The 16,733-nt window shown below is 57.4% G+C and overlaps 3 protein-coding genes across 13 annotated transcripts in view; 2 read left to right on the forward strand and 1 right to left on the reverse strand.

The window, feature by feature from the left end:
- Nucleotides 1–860: 860 nt before the first annotated feature.
- Nucleotides 861–9,498, reverse strand: ACBD4 (acyl-CoA binding domain containing 4). Of its 7 annotated transcripts, none has more exons than XM_059379171.1 (10): nucleotides 9,405–9,498; nucleotides 8,893–9,022; nucleotides 8,506–8,626; nucleotides 8,351–8,435; nucleotides 7,941–8,061; nucleotides 7,600–7,686; nucleotides 7,213–7,283; nucleotides 7,045–7,123; nucleotides 6,338–6,468; nucleotides 861–1,034 (listed from the first exon to the last, which is right to left on the reverse strand). In XM_059379171.1, the coding sequence occupies exons 2-10, from the start codon at nucleotides 8,978–8,980 to the stop codon at nucleotides 987–989; spliced, it is 831 nt and encodes a 276-aa protein (XP_059235154.1). In that variant the 5' UTR covers nucleotides 8,981–9,022; nucleotides 9,405–9,498; the 3' UTR covers nucleotides 861–986. The 7 variants fall into 7 exon arrangements, with proteins under 7 accessions (XP_059235154.1, XP_059235152.1, XP_059235149.1 ...); XM_059379169.1 differs by lacking the exon at nucleotides 861–1,034 and adding an exon at nucleotides 2,967–3,697 and having other exon boundaries at nucleotides 7,045–7,120; XM_059379166.1 differs by lacking the exon at nucleotides 861–1,034 and adding an exon at nucleotides 2,967–3,700 and having other exon boundaries at nucleotides 7,045–7,120.
- A 933-nt stretch (nucleotides 9,499–10,431) lies between these two features.
- Nucleotides 10,432–16,733, forward strand: part of PLCD3 (phospholipase C delta 3) — a 19,316-nt gene continuing 13,014 nt past the window's right edge. For 2 of the 5 annotated variants that reach the window (XM_059378695.1, XM_059378696.1), the window contains exon 1: nucleotides 10,433–11,363. In XM_059378695.1, coding sequence (XP_059234678.1) covers nucleotides 11,225–11,363 — 139 coding nt within the window. In that variant the 5' untranslated portion in view covers nucleotides 10,433–11,224. Of the gene's footprint in view, nucleotides 11,364–16,733 lie in introns of all 5 variants that reach the window. The other 3 variants (XR_009400167.1, XM_059378694.1, XM_059378697.1) reach the window with 2 other exon arrangements.
- Nucleotides 14,349–15,993, forward strand: LOC132004061 (uncharacterized). The gene is made up of 2 exons (XM_059380127.1): nucleotides 14,349–14,448; nucleotides 15,031–15,993. Exons 1-2 carry the CDS (start codon nucleotides 14,365–14,367, stop codon nucleotides 15,991–15,993), a joined length of 1,047 nt encoding a protein of 348 aa, XP_059236110.1. The 5' UTR covers nucleotides 14,349–14,364.

A 16,733-nucleotide genomic window follows, 5' to 3' on the forward strand; every position in this document is an offset into this window, starting at 1 on the left:
TGGGGCTGACTTGGTCTCTTCACTTCCGAGCTGACTGGGAACATTTCCTGAGCTCAGACAAGACCGTCTGGGCCCGCTGATGGACCTCTTTGGGGGGAGGCCGGGGAGAAGGTTCAAAATTAATCCTGAGTTTAAATAATCAGCCATGGCTAGCCAAGAGAGAAGGGCTCTTCTTCATCAATTGGCGCTGGGCAGCACTGGGAGGGAACGGAACCAGACGCTTCCCCAAAGAGGAGGTCTTGCCTAGAAATGAGGGCAGGGGAATGCTGGCCCAGGACTTTGGGGGTAGACTCATGGGATAGGGAAGGTGACATGTCTCCTTGAGAAAATTCTCCAGATTCCGAGCTCCAACCTGGAGAACAGGGTCCTGGAGTAGCAGCCCAAACTCTGCTCTACTCATTTAGGCCTAAAATCTCAGTGTAGTAACAGACTCTCCCTCTTGCCACACACCCGTGACCCATTCATATTTCTTAATAGCAACATCTTACATTCAGACCTCTTTCTGACGTACAACAATTCTTTACACAGGATCACTTGACCCCACCACAGCCCAGTGAGTGAGGGTAGGAATGATTGTCTCCATTTTAGAGATAAGAAATCTCTGAGACTATGAGAAATGAAGTGACTTGTCCAAGGTCACATGACAACTAAGTGGCCATTCTTGCTAGAATGAAGGCCTTTGTGACCCTTGAGTCATTTTTCTTTCACAAAAAAATTATTTTTCTCAAGAACTTAGGAATTAGTTCCTTTCCATTTCCAACAGCTTTAGCTTAATTAAAGCCCTCATTTCTTCATTTAGTAAACATTTGTTAGGAAGAAACAATGATGAATAAAATGCCATCCTTGCTGCTCATGAACAGGCCATTAAACTACTCTGAGCCAAAATGACAAATGAAGAAAATCCTGGCAAAGACCTTGTGAACCAAGCTGCTCAGGAGTTGGGAATTGCGGACAGGATTCGTGGGGGACATGTCTTCTTGGCTCCCTCAGAAGGATGAAGGGTTTTCAGGCCCAGTAGCATGAAGAAGGGCATTCTGTAAAGAACAAACACGGTGTCCAAAGAAAGGACTCATCCAGAACTCAGGAGTGGTTTCATGGGGAAGTGGTGATGCGTATGCCCCAATGGAGAAGCAAGCAAGAATGCCAACTGTTTTGAAATTGACCACTCCAGTTTCTGGGCTTCCAAGAACTCCCTGCATCTGGAAAACGCTGCTGTTCTTTGTCCTCCTTCATCAGTCAGTCCTGTGAGCAAGAGCTGCCCCTCACACTGAGAGCTCCCTGAGGAAAAGAGGTTTTGCAGAGAACTTGAATGGGAGTCAGAGATCTCTTTAACTCCTAGAGGACTCCTGGGTACCCTCATTCAGGGGGATTGAGAGGTACAGCTGAGCCCAGCCACCCTCAGTTTACTGGAGAGGGCTCATCTGTCACATGTGGGGAATGGTGGGCAGAGTGATAGGTTGTGGAATTCTAGAATTCCGTCAAACAAGAGGCCAGGCACCTTGATAATAGCAGAGTTTTAACCCATTGCCAAGCATTTTACATGATATGGGCACGCCTGGGTGGCTCAGTCAGTTGTGTCTGCCTTCCAGTCAGGTCATGATCCCAAGGATCCTGGGACTGAGTCCTGCATGGGGCTCCCTGCTTGGGGAGCCTGTTTTTCCGTTTGCCTGCTGCTCTCCCTGCTTGTGCTCTCTCTGACAAAATATTAAAACAAAAAACCCAGGACTGCCTTAATGATAATCTTCATCCTTATTTCACAAACAAGGCAACCCAGGTTCAGAACAGTTAAGGATCTTGCCCAAGTCCCACAGCTAGTGTACCCATTCCTGCATCCCCAGCATCACTTTGGCCCCTCTCTTGCTCCATCTGTAACACAAGGGTTTATTCAGTCTCTCTGCCCCTGGACCGGACCATAGAGCACCTGGGCTGGTGTCCAGGTGGGGACGCCCTCCCCACCTTGAGAGGAGCACTGACAGAGTGACTGAGGCTTCCAGTGGATCAAATGATAGCCAGCCTTGGTAGCCGTCGAGGCCAGGGGCTAGGGGCAGATAGACGGGAACTCAGGAGTTTAAGGGTCTCCAAGAAGGGGCTTTCAGAACTGTTTCTTCCTCACCAGGGGGAGGGAGGTCCTGGGGCCCTGGCGGTGGCAGCTGCAGGGGCCCAAGGCGCTGCTGTGGCCCTCTGCTGTTGGGGCCCTTGGCCAGAGGCCTCTCCCGCGCTGAAACTAGAAGGCGCTCAGAGTGGCGGATTAACCGAATACGGGCCACTGCTGGGGGGTGGGGGGGTAGCAGGGCGAAAGGGGAGAGGGAGCGACAGGGCTGTCGCAGACCACAGGGAGACCAAGGCCCGCAAGGCGGTGAGAAAAATAAGTTCGGAACCCGAGCAGCCGGCGGCACCCACAGTCTGTGCCCACGCGGGCGCTCTGCCCATCTCGACGGGGGCTCCTGCGCCCAGCCCCGCCCCCACTCCTCAGGGCGGGGCGGGGACTAGGCCCCCGCTGGGTCTTGGCCTTCCAGAAAGTTCCCTGGGAAAGCCTGAGCGCGGAGGTCACGGGCGGGGGCACCGGGAGCGAGCAGCTGTGGAAGGGGAAGCGGGCGGTGGGCACTTCCGGGGCGGGGGGCCCGGGGCCCCATGCCGGAGGCCCGCGCTCGGGACAACGAGCAGCCGCCCTTCTCTCCGGGCGGGGATGGCCTCCCTCTCCTCCGCACTACCCTGCTCTGCTGGGCGCGGGGCGGAGCCGTGCCTTGGCCCCACCCCCGGTGACAGCGGAGGGCCCCGCGCCCCTCCCTCGGCGGCTCCGCCCGCTCTCCACCCCTGCCCCCCTCGGCCCCGGGCCGCAGTGCTCCCGGCTCCGGAGCAGGACTCTCGGGACTGTCCTGGGGGCACTAGGGGAGAGGCAGGGAAGAGGCTTGTGCCTTACGCGCCCGGACCCGGCTTCCGGCCTCACTCCATGGGGACCCAGACAGTAGAAGATTAAGGTCTTATTTTATTTAGTGAAACATTCATTTGTAAGTGAATCTTCCATGAAGATGTCCTGAGTGTGTGTGCGCGCAGGGGGAGGGAGGCCGGCAAAACGGAGCTCACTTCCCTCCCCTCCCCCCCCAACTCGGCCGGGCCTCCTGGCCTCCCTCCCTCAGCCTCTCAGCCAATCATTCTCACGGGTCCCAGCCCAAGTCCCAACTCGCCCAAGAGCTGGCCCTCCACCGGGAGAAACTGGGGTGGGAGAAGAGTCAGGTGACCCAGAGGGAGGGGAGGGCAGAGGCTGAGACCGGGCAGCCCCGCCCCCGAGTCACGGCCAACCCTGAAGCGGGGACGTGCACCACTCCCACACCCTCCCCAGGGAACCGGGGTGTTTGGGTGGGAGGGGAAACGCGTCCGTGTGAAGTTGCGGGGGAGGATGGGCTCTTAAATGCCCCCCGCTCCCCGCCCAATACGGGAGCGGTGCATAGGCAAACACTGGTTGGGGGGACAGAGTTAATGCTGTTCCTCTCCTAAACCCTAGGAAGGCTCAGGGCACAGCAGGAAGGGGGCTCATAGCCACCTCAGTTGGCTGCAGAGACCCTTCCACTGAGAGTCACCTCTTCTGGGTCCGAAACTGTCGGAAGAGCCACTGGACGATGAAGGGCCACAGGAGGAAGAAGAGCAGCGTGGGACCCGAGAGCCTGAAGGGCCATGGCCGGGCACTGGGCGGGGTCCTCTGCTGCCAAGAGGGAGGGAGTCAGGGGCCAGCCCAGGCTTCAGCACCGACTGGGGCCTCTTGAGGAACCTGCTTCCAGAACTAAGTGGGAGCTTCGTCTGGGGGACCTGCCTCCCTAAGATTGTAAGAACTGGAGCAAAGCAGGCACTACACCCAAATCTGCAGAGATCCTGCAGTTCCTAGTGGGTCCCTGACAGCGGACCTCCAGTTCCCTCCCACATCCTCCTCCCAGGACAATCCCAGGTTCTGGAGAGACTGGCTTCTAGGCTGTCTCTTCTGGGCCACTGTTCGTATGGCTTGAATGCCCAATATGATAAAGGATGTACCACATATTTCAAACGGTGCTCAGATTTTCGTTTCTCAATATCATTCTCTGCTAAAAAGAGCCAGGACTCCTTGGAGAAGTGGCTAATTCCAGGTCTGGAGCAGGGAAGGTCGAGGTGAATGTGGGACATCTTGTACCAGAAAGCAAGGAAGCTTTTAAAGATTAATGAGGTCACGTTATGAGAACGTGGGATCCAGCTTGAAAGGGTCTCCATTGACCAAAATTGTGACAATGTAAGCATCACAAAGAATTAATTTCTGTTGATTGAAATACTGAATCTTTAAAAGCCATTAGTCCATAATGATATGCAAAGAGAAAGTTGGAAATTTGTCACTATTGAGGTAGCCGTTAAATCAACTCCTCACTTTAAAATAGGTAATTAAAAAGGAAGAATTAAGCCTTTATTCTGCCTTTCCATAAGGCACTGAGCTTCAGGGAAATCCTGGATGACACACTACAGAAAAGTGACACCTAAGATACGATAAAGGAATAATAAGGATGCCTGGGTGGCTCAGTTGGTTAAGCAACTGCCTTCGGCTCAGGTCATGATCCCGGACTCCCGGGATCGAGTCCCACATTGGGCTCCCAGCTCCACACGGAGTCTGCTCCCCTCCCTGACCTTCTCCCCTCTCGTGCTCTCTCCCACTCTCTCTTTCTCAAATAAATAAATAAAATCTTAAAAAAAAAAAAAGGAATAATAGAATTTAAAAGTCAGTATGTTTTTGCCCGAATAAATTATTGATCCAGGCAAGGATTATCCATCAATTGTCAAAAATCGCAGGGCCAGTGGAGTGAATGGGGGAGCTGGCCATTTCCTTGGCTCCAACAGTGATGGGACCCAACTCTCACCCCTTCATCCATGCGAGTGGTCCATGCGAGAATCATTCATGGCAGGACATCCACACCTGTGTCCCCCCGATGTGAAGAACATCACATCTGACATAATCTGGTCACGTAAACTTAGCCAGCCATGAGGATGTCATCGGAAAGACCCAAAAAGGAACATTCTCCAGGACCACAGCACTGGCCCAGACCTGATAAGTCAGTAGCAAGGAAGCAGGGCAGGTGTAGATGAAAGGAATCTTAAAGGACAGAGGAGCCCATTGCAGCACGTGCCCCCCGGGGACTGGATGGACAGAGCAGCTGGCAAAGGCCATTTCGGGACTACTGGGGAGATTTCAGTTTGGAGCGAGGATTTGATGGTATGAAGGGCTTGGGTGTGCTAAATCGTTGTCATTTGGGCTAGGTAGTAGAATGTTCTTATTTTTAGAGCTGGAAAACCAGCTCTTTTGGGGTGGAAGTCTTTAAAATCTTCGGCATGTAAAATTAGCTAAATAAAGGTCATATTAATGAGAAGGCCTCGAAGGGGTGGGCCTTGAAAGGTGAATCTGAGGCAAAATCCCTACCCCCTGGCTGCCACCCACGGTGTCAAGGGGGTCAGGGGTCACTCAGGTGAACCCGCACTTCCAGCAATTCATCAGTCTCCTACCCCCATGACCCCAGGCGTCTCAAGAACAGGCCCACTCGGAGTCCACGGTGAGTCCCGGCTTCCAAGGGAGACAGACCTGGGGCGACTCCCAGCTCCATCACTTGGTGTTAATAATAATGGTAATAGTATACAGTGGAGCCCATTGGAGAAGACCTTCCTGGGGAGGAGTGGTGGTGGGGGGCATTATCTCATTTAACCCTCACAGCAGCTCTGTGAGGTTCCTCTAGGCTGGATTATTATTAGATTCCGTTTTCTCTCCTGTAAAAGGGAGATGAAAAGCAAACCTAGTTCATCAGGTTGTGTGGGTTAAATGAGATAATGTTAAGTCCTGTGTTTGGCACTCGGTAAGGGCTCAGGGAGCTGACGGTGCAGGCGCCCAGGAGCCCAGGTGTAAGGGGCAAGCAGATCTAGAAGTAGAGGGGAGAGAGGGAGGGGTGCACGGGCTGAATTGTTTGAGAGCAAACCCTAAATCTGGGTCCTGACAAAGGGACAATAGGGACCTCTAGTCCCCATGCAAACAGCAGGCACATCCTGGCCTTCCAGACTGTTGCAATTAGACCTCCTGGTCAGTTGCTCTTCCGGCAGAGGGAGGTAAGAGCAGGAAAGTAGGGCCCTTCCCACTCTCCCTTCCAGGGTGGGAGCACTTCAGTCCCCTGGACTGTGCTGCCTGTGATAACACACAAGCCACACCACTCTCTGCAGAAGTCAGAGATGTGGGCAGCTGGGGAGTTAGGACAAAAAGACGGAAGTGGCTCCAAGAGGGCCCTGGAGTAGAGACCCACGGCATTCTGCCTCAATCATGCCCTGGGCCTTGGGGGCAGCTCACCTGCTTCGGGAGGCCAGACATGCTCTCCAGGCTCTGCAGTCTCGCCTGGACGTCCTGCATGCTTTCTTGCAGTGCCCGAACTGTCCCCACCAGCCACGTGTCCAGTTCCTGGGGCCCCAGCACGCTGCCCTCTGCCCAGCACAGACACACAAGGAAGGGGACTCAGGAAGCAACTCAGCTAGGGACAGGATGGTGGCAGGGCAGGGCAGGTCTGGGGCAAAGTAATACTAGAGAGCAATCCCTTGGAAAGTGCCCCTCTTATAAAGTCCATCCGAGTGGCTGAGTAACAGGTTCCCACGGGTTTGAATCCCAGCACTGCCACTTAGCTGTGTGACTTTGGGTAAGCCAGAAACTTCTCTGAACCTCATTCTGTCATCTGAAAATTAGGGGAAGAGGACATTGCCTTCACAGGGCGGCTTACTCAGAGGAATAAAGGAGATAATATTTATGAAAGTGCCCCTTAAGAGGCATGGCACACTGGAAGTTCTAGAAGGAGATAAAACAAAAATCACTGTCCTTTGACAGTCTCACATGGGAAGAGGACACAGAGACGGGGCCGGGCAGGGACTTTGCCCATCCAGGCTGGTGTCTGGCTGTTTGGCAAATGCCCAGTGCCAGACTTTGACCTCTGCCCCAAGAGGGCAGTCAGGGGAAAGCCAGAACCAGAGGGAGAGGCAGAAGGGGGTGAAGGGTTGGCAAGGGCTCACCTCTCTCTGCAGGGAGCCTGGAGCTGTTCCGGGTGTCAGTCTGTCCTTCAGGGGCTCCCTTCTGCTCTGTCCACACCTGCTGAGATGAGGCACAAGATGCCAGGGTGGGGGTCGAGCAGCCGGGGGGACAGTGGGGTGGGGAAGGCAGGGAACCAGGGGTCATCTCACCAGCTCAGGCTCCAGCTGCTCCAAGGAATCACAGAAAACCTCAGAGTCCAGGTCCCTAGGTGGCTGGGACTCTGGGCAGGGAGAGAGGTAAAATTAATGACAAAAGGGAGGCCATGGAAGAAGGAGAGGGGTGTGCGATGGGACAGAGGCACATGTCCAGGGCACACTAGAGACACTGCCACAAGACGCAGAGATGGGTCCCAGGAGCAAGGTCCCGAAAGTGGAATCCCAGAACCTGCCCCTGGGCCTTTGCACAGACAGCAGTTCTCAGTATCTGTGGGCATGGGGTGTGGCACCCAGCCTTCTCCCCTTACCCACCCCATTGAAAGCCCCCCACCCACCCCTCTTCTGGGTTTGGCTCTCTGCCCCTCCTGCCCAAGCACTGACCTGGACTTGGGGGTGCTGGTTCTCTGGGGAGGCAGGGAGGCTCGGGGGCAGCCCCAACATCTCCATTCAGGGCCTGCTCTCTCCAGCCTGCTGAGACACAGCACCCAGAGGTGGGGGTGGGAAGAGTCTGGTGCCTCCCAGTGAGACTGGCCCCTACTCCCCATCCATCATGAGCTCTGTCTGAGACCCACTCCATCAGGGGCACTGGTTGGACTCCCTACAGGGACATCACCTGGGGCCCTCTGCCCTCAAATCCCCCTCCAACTGAGCAGCAGCCCCCTCCGCCTGGACCTGGGGAAGTTCACTCAGCACTTGTGGTGCTCACAGCCTGGAGGCCTGACCTGTGACCCTTCTCAGGAAGGTTTCCGGGGGCCTCGGCATATCAGGGATCACCTGGTACAAGGGCTCGAAGTAAGCAAACATGTCCTCTGCCACCTCGCCCAGGGGCACTGTGTCGATCACCTGTGGGGGAGGAGGTCTGTTGGGTAGGGGCTGGTCCCTCCTACCACTGTCCTCCTATCCCCCTTGAGCTGGATCTCCTCTGCCCTGCTCCTGCCCTGTCATGCCCCTACACCCTGTGCCCAGTCAGGGACCAGAGACAGGCAGGGCTGGGGACAGAGCACGAACGTGGGAATTCCTACAGGTGTGTCAATGTGCAGGAAACATAATGGGGGTCAGTCCCAGAAGGGCAGAAGACAGGCCACCTAGCTGGGACCTCGGGGACAGAAAGAAGCCCGAGGCCTTTCCCTACCTTCTGTGCCACCAGCTTCATCTCAGTGATGTAGGCAGACATGGCCTCCTCCCTGCTCATCTTGCCCAGGCTGTTCCAGGCATCCCTGAGGGCAGAGAGCTGTGAGAGGCTGGTTGGCAGCTGAGGCTTGTTTGCCCTGCTGGTAGGGAGCTCACCACTTATAGCGTCCAATTGGGTCCCAGAACCCGGGCCGGGGGACCAGGCAGGGTCCCATGGTAGCTTGCTTGTAGTAGCTGTAGAATCTCAGCATCTCTTCGTAGGACGGGCGGTAAGAGCCTAGGCAGGAGGGTGGGAAGTAGAAGGCAGAGCATCACCCCTAACTCCAAGAGAGTAGAGACAGCACCCCTAACTCCAAGAGAGTGGAGACAGACCTGGGGCCACTCCCAGCTCCAACACTTTTGGAGGTGGGGGGAGAACCACCCTTGTAATGGGCAGAGATGGCGAGATGAGTTCCCCAGAGTAGCCCAGTCACGTACTTATCTGCATCAACTGCAGGGACCCCAATCTTGTAGACCCCCAAAGGCAAGTCCCCGTACCCTCACCATTCTTAGGCAGGTTCTGAATGACACGGACAGCGGCCTGAAACTGTTTCTGGTAGTCCGGTTCTGGGCTTTCATTCTCGGTACCCATACCCAGTGGCTCCGAGCTCAGGGGACCCACTTTTGAGTGATTCTGCAAGAACAAGCCTCCGTGTGAGCCGACCTCCACGGTCCACTCTGGCACACACCTCCGGACGCCACTGATCACTTTCCAACGGGGCGAGTTAAGCTCTAGACCTGAGTGAGACACCCCGGGAGGTCTGAGAAGGCTACTTTCCCTACCCCAGGGGAGCGTGGGTGGGGCCAGGGTGGGCGGAGAGGACCCTGGTGGGTGGGTGGAGGCAGGTGCCACGGGTCTCTGTCCCTCCCTCCGTAGATGCACTTCTCCAACTCCTAAACAGGAGAATGGGCAAGCCAAGAGAAGTCAGGGCGGGGTCAACAGTCTCCCTCTCTGGTCCCCCACCCGCTCTGCCCTGGGGTCCCCTACCCCAGCCGCTCGGCTGTCAGGCACTCACCCTGCAGCGCCCACTACCCGGACTTGGGTCCTTTGTCGCCACTAGTCAGAGGCTTCCGACTGACCTCCCGGCCCAATCTGACCGGGATGTGGACGCAGGGGGGAAATTTAAACCAATGAGAAAGCCCGTTTCAGCTTCTTTTACTATACCCCAACCACTCAGCGTTGTCCTTTCAAGATTATGCAAATAGTTTAGCTGTGCGTTTCCCAATCAGCCGAGGCGTATCCGCGGGCCGGCTCCCCAACCTTGTGGGGACCATAGGCGGGAGGAGGCGCCACCTGGTGGACCTAGTAAAACGACGCAGAGTCCTCGCGCCCCCTGGTGGAAGCCTGCGTCGTTCAGCTGAACCCAGGACCGGCAGAACCGACCCACCCAACTGAGTTCCTCAGGCCCTTCTAGGCGTTTGGGATAAAAATAAGGGAGTCATGCCCTGGAAGAAGAGGGGGTCCTGGAGGGGTTCTGCATGAGGGGCATTGAAAGCTGAGTTTTGGAACGCGTAAGTGTAAGCCAAGAGAGGAATGAGGAAGGTCATTCCTGGAGGAAAGAATTGCAGGACCAAAAATGCAGAAAGAATATCCCGGGAGGGGTGAGAACCGAAACCAGGATGCTGGATCTCTCGGTTGAGGATATCTGAAAGTGGTTTAGAGCAAGTAGGTGGCAAATCTAGGTCCTGAGGAATTAAGCTTTCTTTTTGAGATGCCATGCTCTTGGCCGCCGCTGAGGGGCGGTGTGCGCCCGGCTCTCCGCACCCAACCTGGGTCAGCTGCGGCAGACAACACTAACACTGTTGGTCTTCTGCCATCCCACCCTTCGAGCACAAATATTCTGATGGTGTCACATGAGACGGCCACTGGGACTCACACCCGACGTTCACCGACAGATTGATGTCAAGGACACCTACACAGGGCACGGCGGCCTTCCCCGGGGCAATCGAAAGCCCGCTGCGGCGCCAACCCATCCAAGCTTCTAACCCAGAATCGGAGTTCAGCCGGGGATTCTAGACTTAGTGCTTCCCCATCTTCTCCACTTCGAGACTTCTGAAACCGAGGGGCCAACACCTGGTCTGGCGCGGAGAGGGTTAATCCTATGACGTCATAGCCAGAGCCTTGCTACACCCACCCATCCCTTCTCGCTCCCCCACCCCTCCGGTTTGGGTTGCCCTCCCGCCTGGCTCAGCTCTCGGGGTTCTCTCGGCTTTCCCGGCAGGCCCGAGGACCTTCGGCCCAAGATGAGCTGCGCCGCAGCCTCGCTCCCCTGTCTGGCTTCCTTCTAAGCTCCCGGAGGGGCAGGGAAGGAAAAGGTGGAGAGGGGTCCCGAGTCCTCCTCGAGTCAGGATCCAGAAAACGGAGAAAGTGTCTGTGCCAGACGACAACCCTCGCCCCTCCGCTGGCCCCTCAACCCCCGAATAGGGTCTTGGGTCATCGGTGGGGCCGGGAGCCGAGGATCGCTGGGAGAATGGGGAGGAGGACTCAAAAGCGGGGGACGGACACGGAGATTCGGGGTGACTCTAGCCGGCCCCCTTCCTTTCCCACACCTCGCGGAGGACACACCTCCCGGGCTGGGGTCCCCGCCCAGCTCCCCGCCTCGCACCTCCCCTGGCGCCGTCCTCGGCCCCGCCCCCTCCCTCCGGGTCCCTCCTTCTCCCGACCTCGTCCCTCCCTCTCTCCCTGCTCCCGACACCTCCTCTCCCCGACTCCCTCCCGACGCCGCTAAGTTTCTCCGCTCGGGACCGCGCGCAGAGCCGGGGCCGGGCCGGAGCGGCGTCCCCGCTGCCTTGTCCCCGCGCGCAGAGCCCGGCCCGGCCCCGACCCCACCGAGCCATGCTGTGCGGCCGCTGGAGGAGCTGCCGCCGCCGGCCCGAGGAGCCCTCGGTGCCGGCCCAGGTCGCGACGTCCGTCGCCCTCGCGCCCCCGGACGGCGGCAGCAGGAGGCCCGGGCTGCGGGCGCTGAAGAAGATGGGTCAGTAACCGACGGGGGCGGTTCGGGGCGGGCGGGGACTGCCCGGGGGGGCCGCCTGGGACGGCGAGGGTGTGCGGGCGAGCTGTCGTGGGCTTCCCAGGCAGCGAGGGTCGGAAGGTTGGGGGTCGCACCTGTGGTCATCCGACGTTCCCCGGCCGGGCGAGGCGCGCCGGTGGACTTTGCTTCCCACCAGGAGGCGCCCGCGGGGCGTGCTGGAGTGGGCGTCGGGGCGCGGGGCGCGGATTGGGGTCCCGGAGGACCCGGTGAAATAGAGTGGGAGAGACACGCTGGGGGTGTCCCTCACCCAGCTCCCCAGAACCCTGTGCCTTCCAGGGTTCACGGGCGTCCCCGTGCTTCCTGGATTCTTGGCCGCCGTTAGGGAGACAGGGGAGCTGTGGAAGAGGCCAGCCTCTCAAACTGGTCCTCCAGCCCTGCAGCCCCCCCAGGGTTTGCAGCAGCCCCTGCAGCGACCAGGTAGGACTGGTCGAACTGGTGAGAATACTGTCCTTGGAGTGAGAAGGACAGATGCCCCTCCCAGGTTCAGGAGAAGTGACTACAGGGAAGGAATGTTAACTCCCAGAGTCGGGAGGGGGGGCACTGGGTACCTAGGTGCCATCACTCAGTCTTCCTCATTCTCCTGAGAGGCACCTAGTATAATTCCCACTTCACAGATGAGGAAACTGAGGCAGAGAAGTTGAAGAATTTGTCAGTGGCCACACAGCCAGTTAAGGGCAGAGGATGGTATGGGAGGCTGTGGGCAGCCACACTGCAGCAGAGACCATCTCAGAGCCTGGGCAGAGTGGGACTGACTGGCTGATTAGGTGGCTTGAATGAGAGGTGTGCGAGTGTTTTAGAAAACATCCATGACCGTGAACCTGAAATGGTATGTTGCAACTGCTGTTGATAAATAATTCATGATGGAGAGGTGGGTGTGGGGGAATAGGCAGGGCTTCCCAGGAGACCAGCGTGAATCTCCAGGCAGAATTCGGGGTGCCGATTGCCAGACTTGCCTTCTCTTTGTCACTGCCCCCCACCTTGTTCTTATTTCTACCTCCTGTCACTCACTCAGATCTGAATGGACTGAGCTCTATGTTCTGAGCTCGGAACCTGGCACTCTCCCTGAGGAGATGTAAGACACATGATCTCTGCCCTACCCTCCAATCATTCATGCACTCGGCGGACCTTTACTTAGTGCGTATAGTAGGCTCTGTCCTGCGATTCAGCAACAAATAGGACAGACACAGTTCTGGCCCTTTAGAGAGGGGAAGCATCAGCAAGGAGGTCAGACAATGAGGCAAAGAAACAATTCTAGGAAGGGAGAGAGCAAATCAGGTGCCGGGCAGCCAGCGAGGGCCCTAGCTGGACCCCAGAGCCAGAGGGAGAGTGGAGCTAGGTGTGGGGGAGAGGCAGGTGAGGGCCAGATGCTCAAGGCCTCTCCTTATAGAGTTATGGACTTGCCCTGGTGGCAGCAGGAGCCCCAGAGGGTCTCAAGCAGGAGGAGGGAGGCAGGGCTCCTGGAGAGTGGGGGGCACGTCGGACGAAGGCAGGGATGAATGAGGGAGAACCGTAAGACGGAGGTTGAGGAATCCATTGGTCAAGCCATGGGGATGCTCAGACTTGGACCAGCACAGCCGAGTTGGGTTCTAAAAGAACCACCTAGGAGGCGGGCTGGGCTGGACTCTGCGGCTGGTGGGATCTGAAAGGTGTCTGCTGGGTGACAGTGTCATTCTCTGGGCTAAGGAGCGCTGGTGCCTTGGGGAGGGGAGGGCTGTGGGGAGCTGAGGGGCCACAGAGACATCCGGGGCTGGCGTTGGGCCAGAAAAGCAGGGCTGGCGGATGCTGGGGGAGGGCTGGGGTGCTGCTTCTTCATTCCATACGCTTCTGCTCAGCGCTATCAGCATGTGATGGCACTGTGCCAAGGCCTGGGGCTGCGTAGGTGAATACCACAGCACTTTGCCCTTGGGGGGCGCATAGTTTAATAGCCGGAGACACTCTCAGACAGGTCATACCTCCAAACCCAGGACTCAGCCTCTTGGCATGAGTAAAGCCGCATGGGAGCTCAAGGCATCTATCCCATCCTAGGGACACTGTCAGGGCACGTGTGGGTGTCAGAATGTCACCTGGGCCACCCTCCCCTCCCACCGCTGCCCTGTCCTGCCTAGTGACTGCCGAGAGAGGAATGTCCAGTTTCTGGGGAATGCCCCTTCCCCAGGCATCACTGATTCCAGGAACAGGGTGGAGACAAAACCCAGGTGTCCTGGGGCCCACTTTGAGGCCACCAAGGCCAGGCCCACCACCCAGGGAGCTCCCACCATGACAGCCAGCTGCAGCTCCTCCCCAGGTGGCTCTCAGGGCTGTCCCCATCTGGGTCAGGGCCAAACCCCCCAGGCTAGCAGACAACAGACTTTATTTCAGGTCCTGTCAAGAGACAAGGGCGGGGAGCGGCTTGGAGATCAAAGGCTCAGAGGGGCCCACAGGAAAGAAAGGTCTTCTCAGGTTCTCAGGCCCAATGGGGGAGCTGGGACAATGGCGATGGCCATCGCACACAGCCGGGAGCCATTTGTGGAGCCTGGGGCTCTTCTCCTGTCCCTTCCTCCTCAGCGGGGGTGGCTGCAGGCTTAGCCTGTCCCCAGAAAGCCAGGGAATAGCTGGGGAGAGTTAGAGCACCTGCCAACCCAGGCACAATGCTGAGCTCGTGTCTGGCGGGAGCCTACTTAACGCTTGGCATCCCGGGGAGAAGATGCTGCTGATGTCCTCCCAGGGCAGATCAGCTGGGGGTAGGGGATGACGTCACCAGCCTGGGGCCCACATGGCTAAGAGACAACCGCTAAGGCCTAGGTTTCAATGATGGCTCTTTATTGCCAGAGTTAATGATACGAATTAACACCTTTATAACACTGAGCGAGGGCTTTTCACATATCAGCTCATTTAATGCTCACAATTGTATGAGGTGTGTGGTACCATGAGCCTCATCTTACAGATGAGAAACTGAGATTCCGAGATGCTGAATGCTGGGAAGCCGCTGAGCGAGGATTCGAACCCAGGCGTCTGGCCCCGGGGTCCAAGCTCCTGTCACAATGAGGGAGTGAGTGATTTGTGTCTGGCCATGGCCCGCTTCTCCTCTCCCCTGCAGAGGCTCTGCCAGCCCCTAGAGGTATCCTCATAGGCGTTACATAAAACCCAGGACAGCCAGTTAAACGTGAGTTTCAAATCAACAGCAGATCATTTGGAACAAACTTACACGAAAACATCACTTGTTATTTATCTGAAATGTGCATTTTTTTTAAAAAGATTTATTTATTTATTTATTTGACAGAGAGAGAGAACGAGAGAGAGATCACAAGTAGGCAGAGAGGCAGGCAGAGGGAGAGGGAGAAGCAGGCTCCCCACTGAGCAGACAGCCAGATGCGAGGCTCGATCCCAGGACCCTGAGATCATGACCTGAGCCAAAGGCAGAGGCTTAACCCACTGAGCCACCCAGGTGCCCCTGAAATGTGCATTTAAATGGGCATCCTGGATGTCACCCACCAGCCCTAGCCAGCCCTATCTCCCCAGAGCCCCAGTCTGTGCCCGCACCCGTCAGGCCCCGCCCCGGCCCCTAATCCTCCCCGGGAGCGCGGAGGCCTGAGTGGGCAGAATCCTGTTCCCTTTCGTCCCCGGCCTGCAGGCCTCCACCAAGTGCCCCAGCGGCCAGAGGGCTCTCACTATGGCCTGCCCAGGACTTCTCCTGCAGGGTGAGTGGGACTGCCGTGCGTGCACTTGGAAGGTGGGAGTCCTGGCAGGTGTCTGGCCTGGTGGGAGGGAGAACTGGGTGGCCTTCCTGGCTAAGCCGGGGCCTGCCAGGCAGGACGAGGGGGCTGTCCCTCACCTCTCCTCCTCCTTCGGCTCTGGGGAGGCCCCCCCTCCTACAACCTTTGCCTCCAGATCGGCTTCATGCGTGTTCTGGCCCTGCCCGGAAGGGTGCTGCCACCTTCGGTCGCTGTGTGTCTGGCCAGCACTGCCTGCCTTTCCTGACTGTGTTGACTTTCCAAAGAATGTTATGGACTCTGGCGCTGAGCTTGGCCGGGCCTTCACCCTGGGTGTGGCGGCCGGCCCCAGCGAGGGGGACGTGCTTCCTACCTGCAGGGCTGGGGCTGCCTGCTGGCCAGAGGGAAAGGATGAGAAGGTATTGGGACCCTCACCATCGTGTGTTCCCTCCCAGAACCGTCAGGAAAATCTTCTCTTCCTCTCCTCCCCCACTTGGCATGAAGCTGTCGGTTGCTGTTCCCTGCATGGCTCACATTCCTGCTGGAGCCCCGGTGCCCTTCCTGAGTGTGCCCTAGTGCAAAGCACACACGTGCACACACACACTAAATGCACACCCCCCCCCCACACACCCCCTTGCTCGAGACCTACCACTTTCATGCCCAGCTGCCTATGCATTACCCTCTTGTCTACACTCGCTGTAGCCCCACAGCACACACACACCCACCCTCACCCCCACCGCTGTTCAGCTCTGGCCTCTGGCCATCCACCACACGGCCCCTGTGTCCTTCCTGGGCTTGGGAGACCTAAGCTGTTGTCGGCACACGCAGCTTGCCCTCTCATAGTACCAGTGGCCCGTCTGTGCAAACAGGGGAGGGCGGTTTGAGGATCAGAGATGGACGTGGCTTCCCCACGGTCCTTCCAGCTCAGTTGCTGAAATCACCTCCTCCCCCTTGGCCTTGGCCACCGACATAGAACGGCTCAGGGCTCAGACCACACACACACCAAACCATCCAGGTCGAAGGTGATAGTTGGGAAACGGGGCTGTCCATTCCTAGCCTCCCCCTGACCCATCTCTGGGGGCTGAGATAAGCGGTTGGCCTAGAGAAGGTGTCCGAGCCCCAGCTGACAGCACTGAACTGGGCTGGAGAAGAGCGCCGTGGGGAACCACGAGCCTAATGAGGACAGATGGGTGGGAATACCTAGGTCCCTCTCCCCTCCCGGGCCACTGCCTCACTTTATCCTAATTTAGCAAGTTCTCGCTGTGGGCCAGGCCCTCCATGGAGGGCACCTGCATATTAGCTCATTCAAGCCACACACGGCTCTTTAGGGGGTTAAGCAGCCCCCAACTCTCAATACGTTCTGAGTCCACAGCCTTCCAGACCCAGGACCCTGAATGCGTTAGCCACTCTGTGCCCTTTTTTTTTTTTTATTTAAAGGTTTTATTTATTTATTTGATAGACAGAGATGACAAGTAGGCAGAGAGACAGGCAGAGAGACAGGAGGAAGCAGGCTCTCCACGGAGCAGAGAGCCCGATGCGGGGCTCGATCCCAGGACCCTGGGATCATGACCTGAGCCGAAGGCAGAGGCTTTAACCCACTGGGTGGCTCAGTGGGTTAAAGCCT

The sequence above is a fragment of the Mustela nigripes genome, chromosome 16, assembly GCF_022355385.1.
Source record: "Mustela nigripes isolate SB6536 chromosome 16, MUSNIG.SB6536, whole genome shotgun sequence".
Taxonomy (NCBI): domain Eukaryota; kingdom Metazoa; phylum Chordata; class Mammalia; order Carnivora; family Mustelidae; genus Mustela; species Mustela nigripes.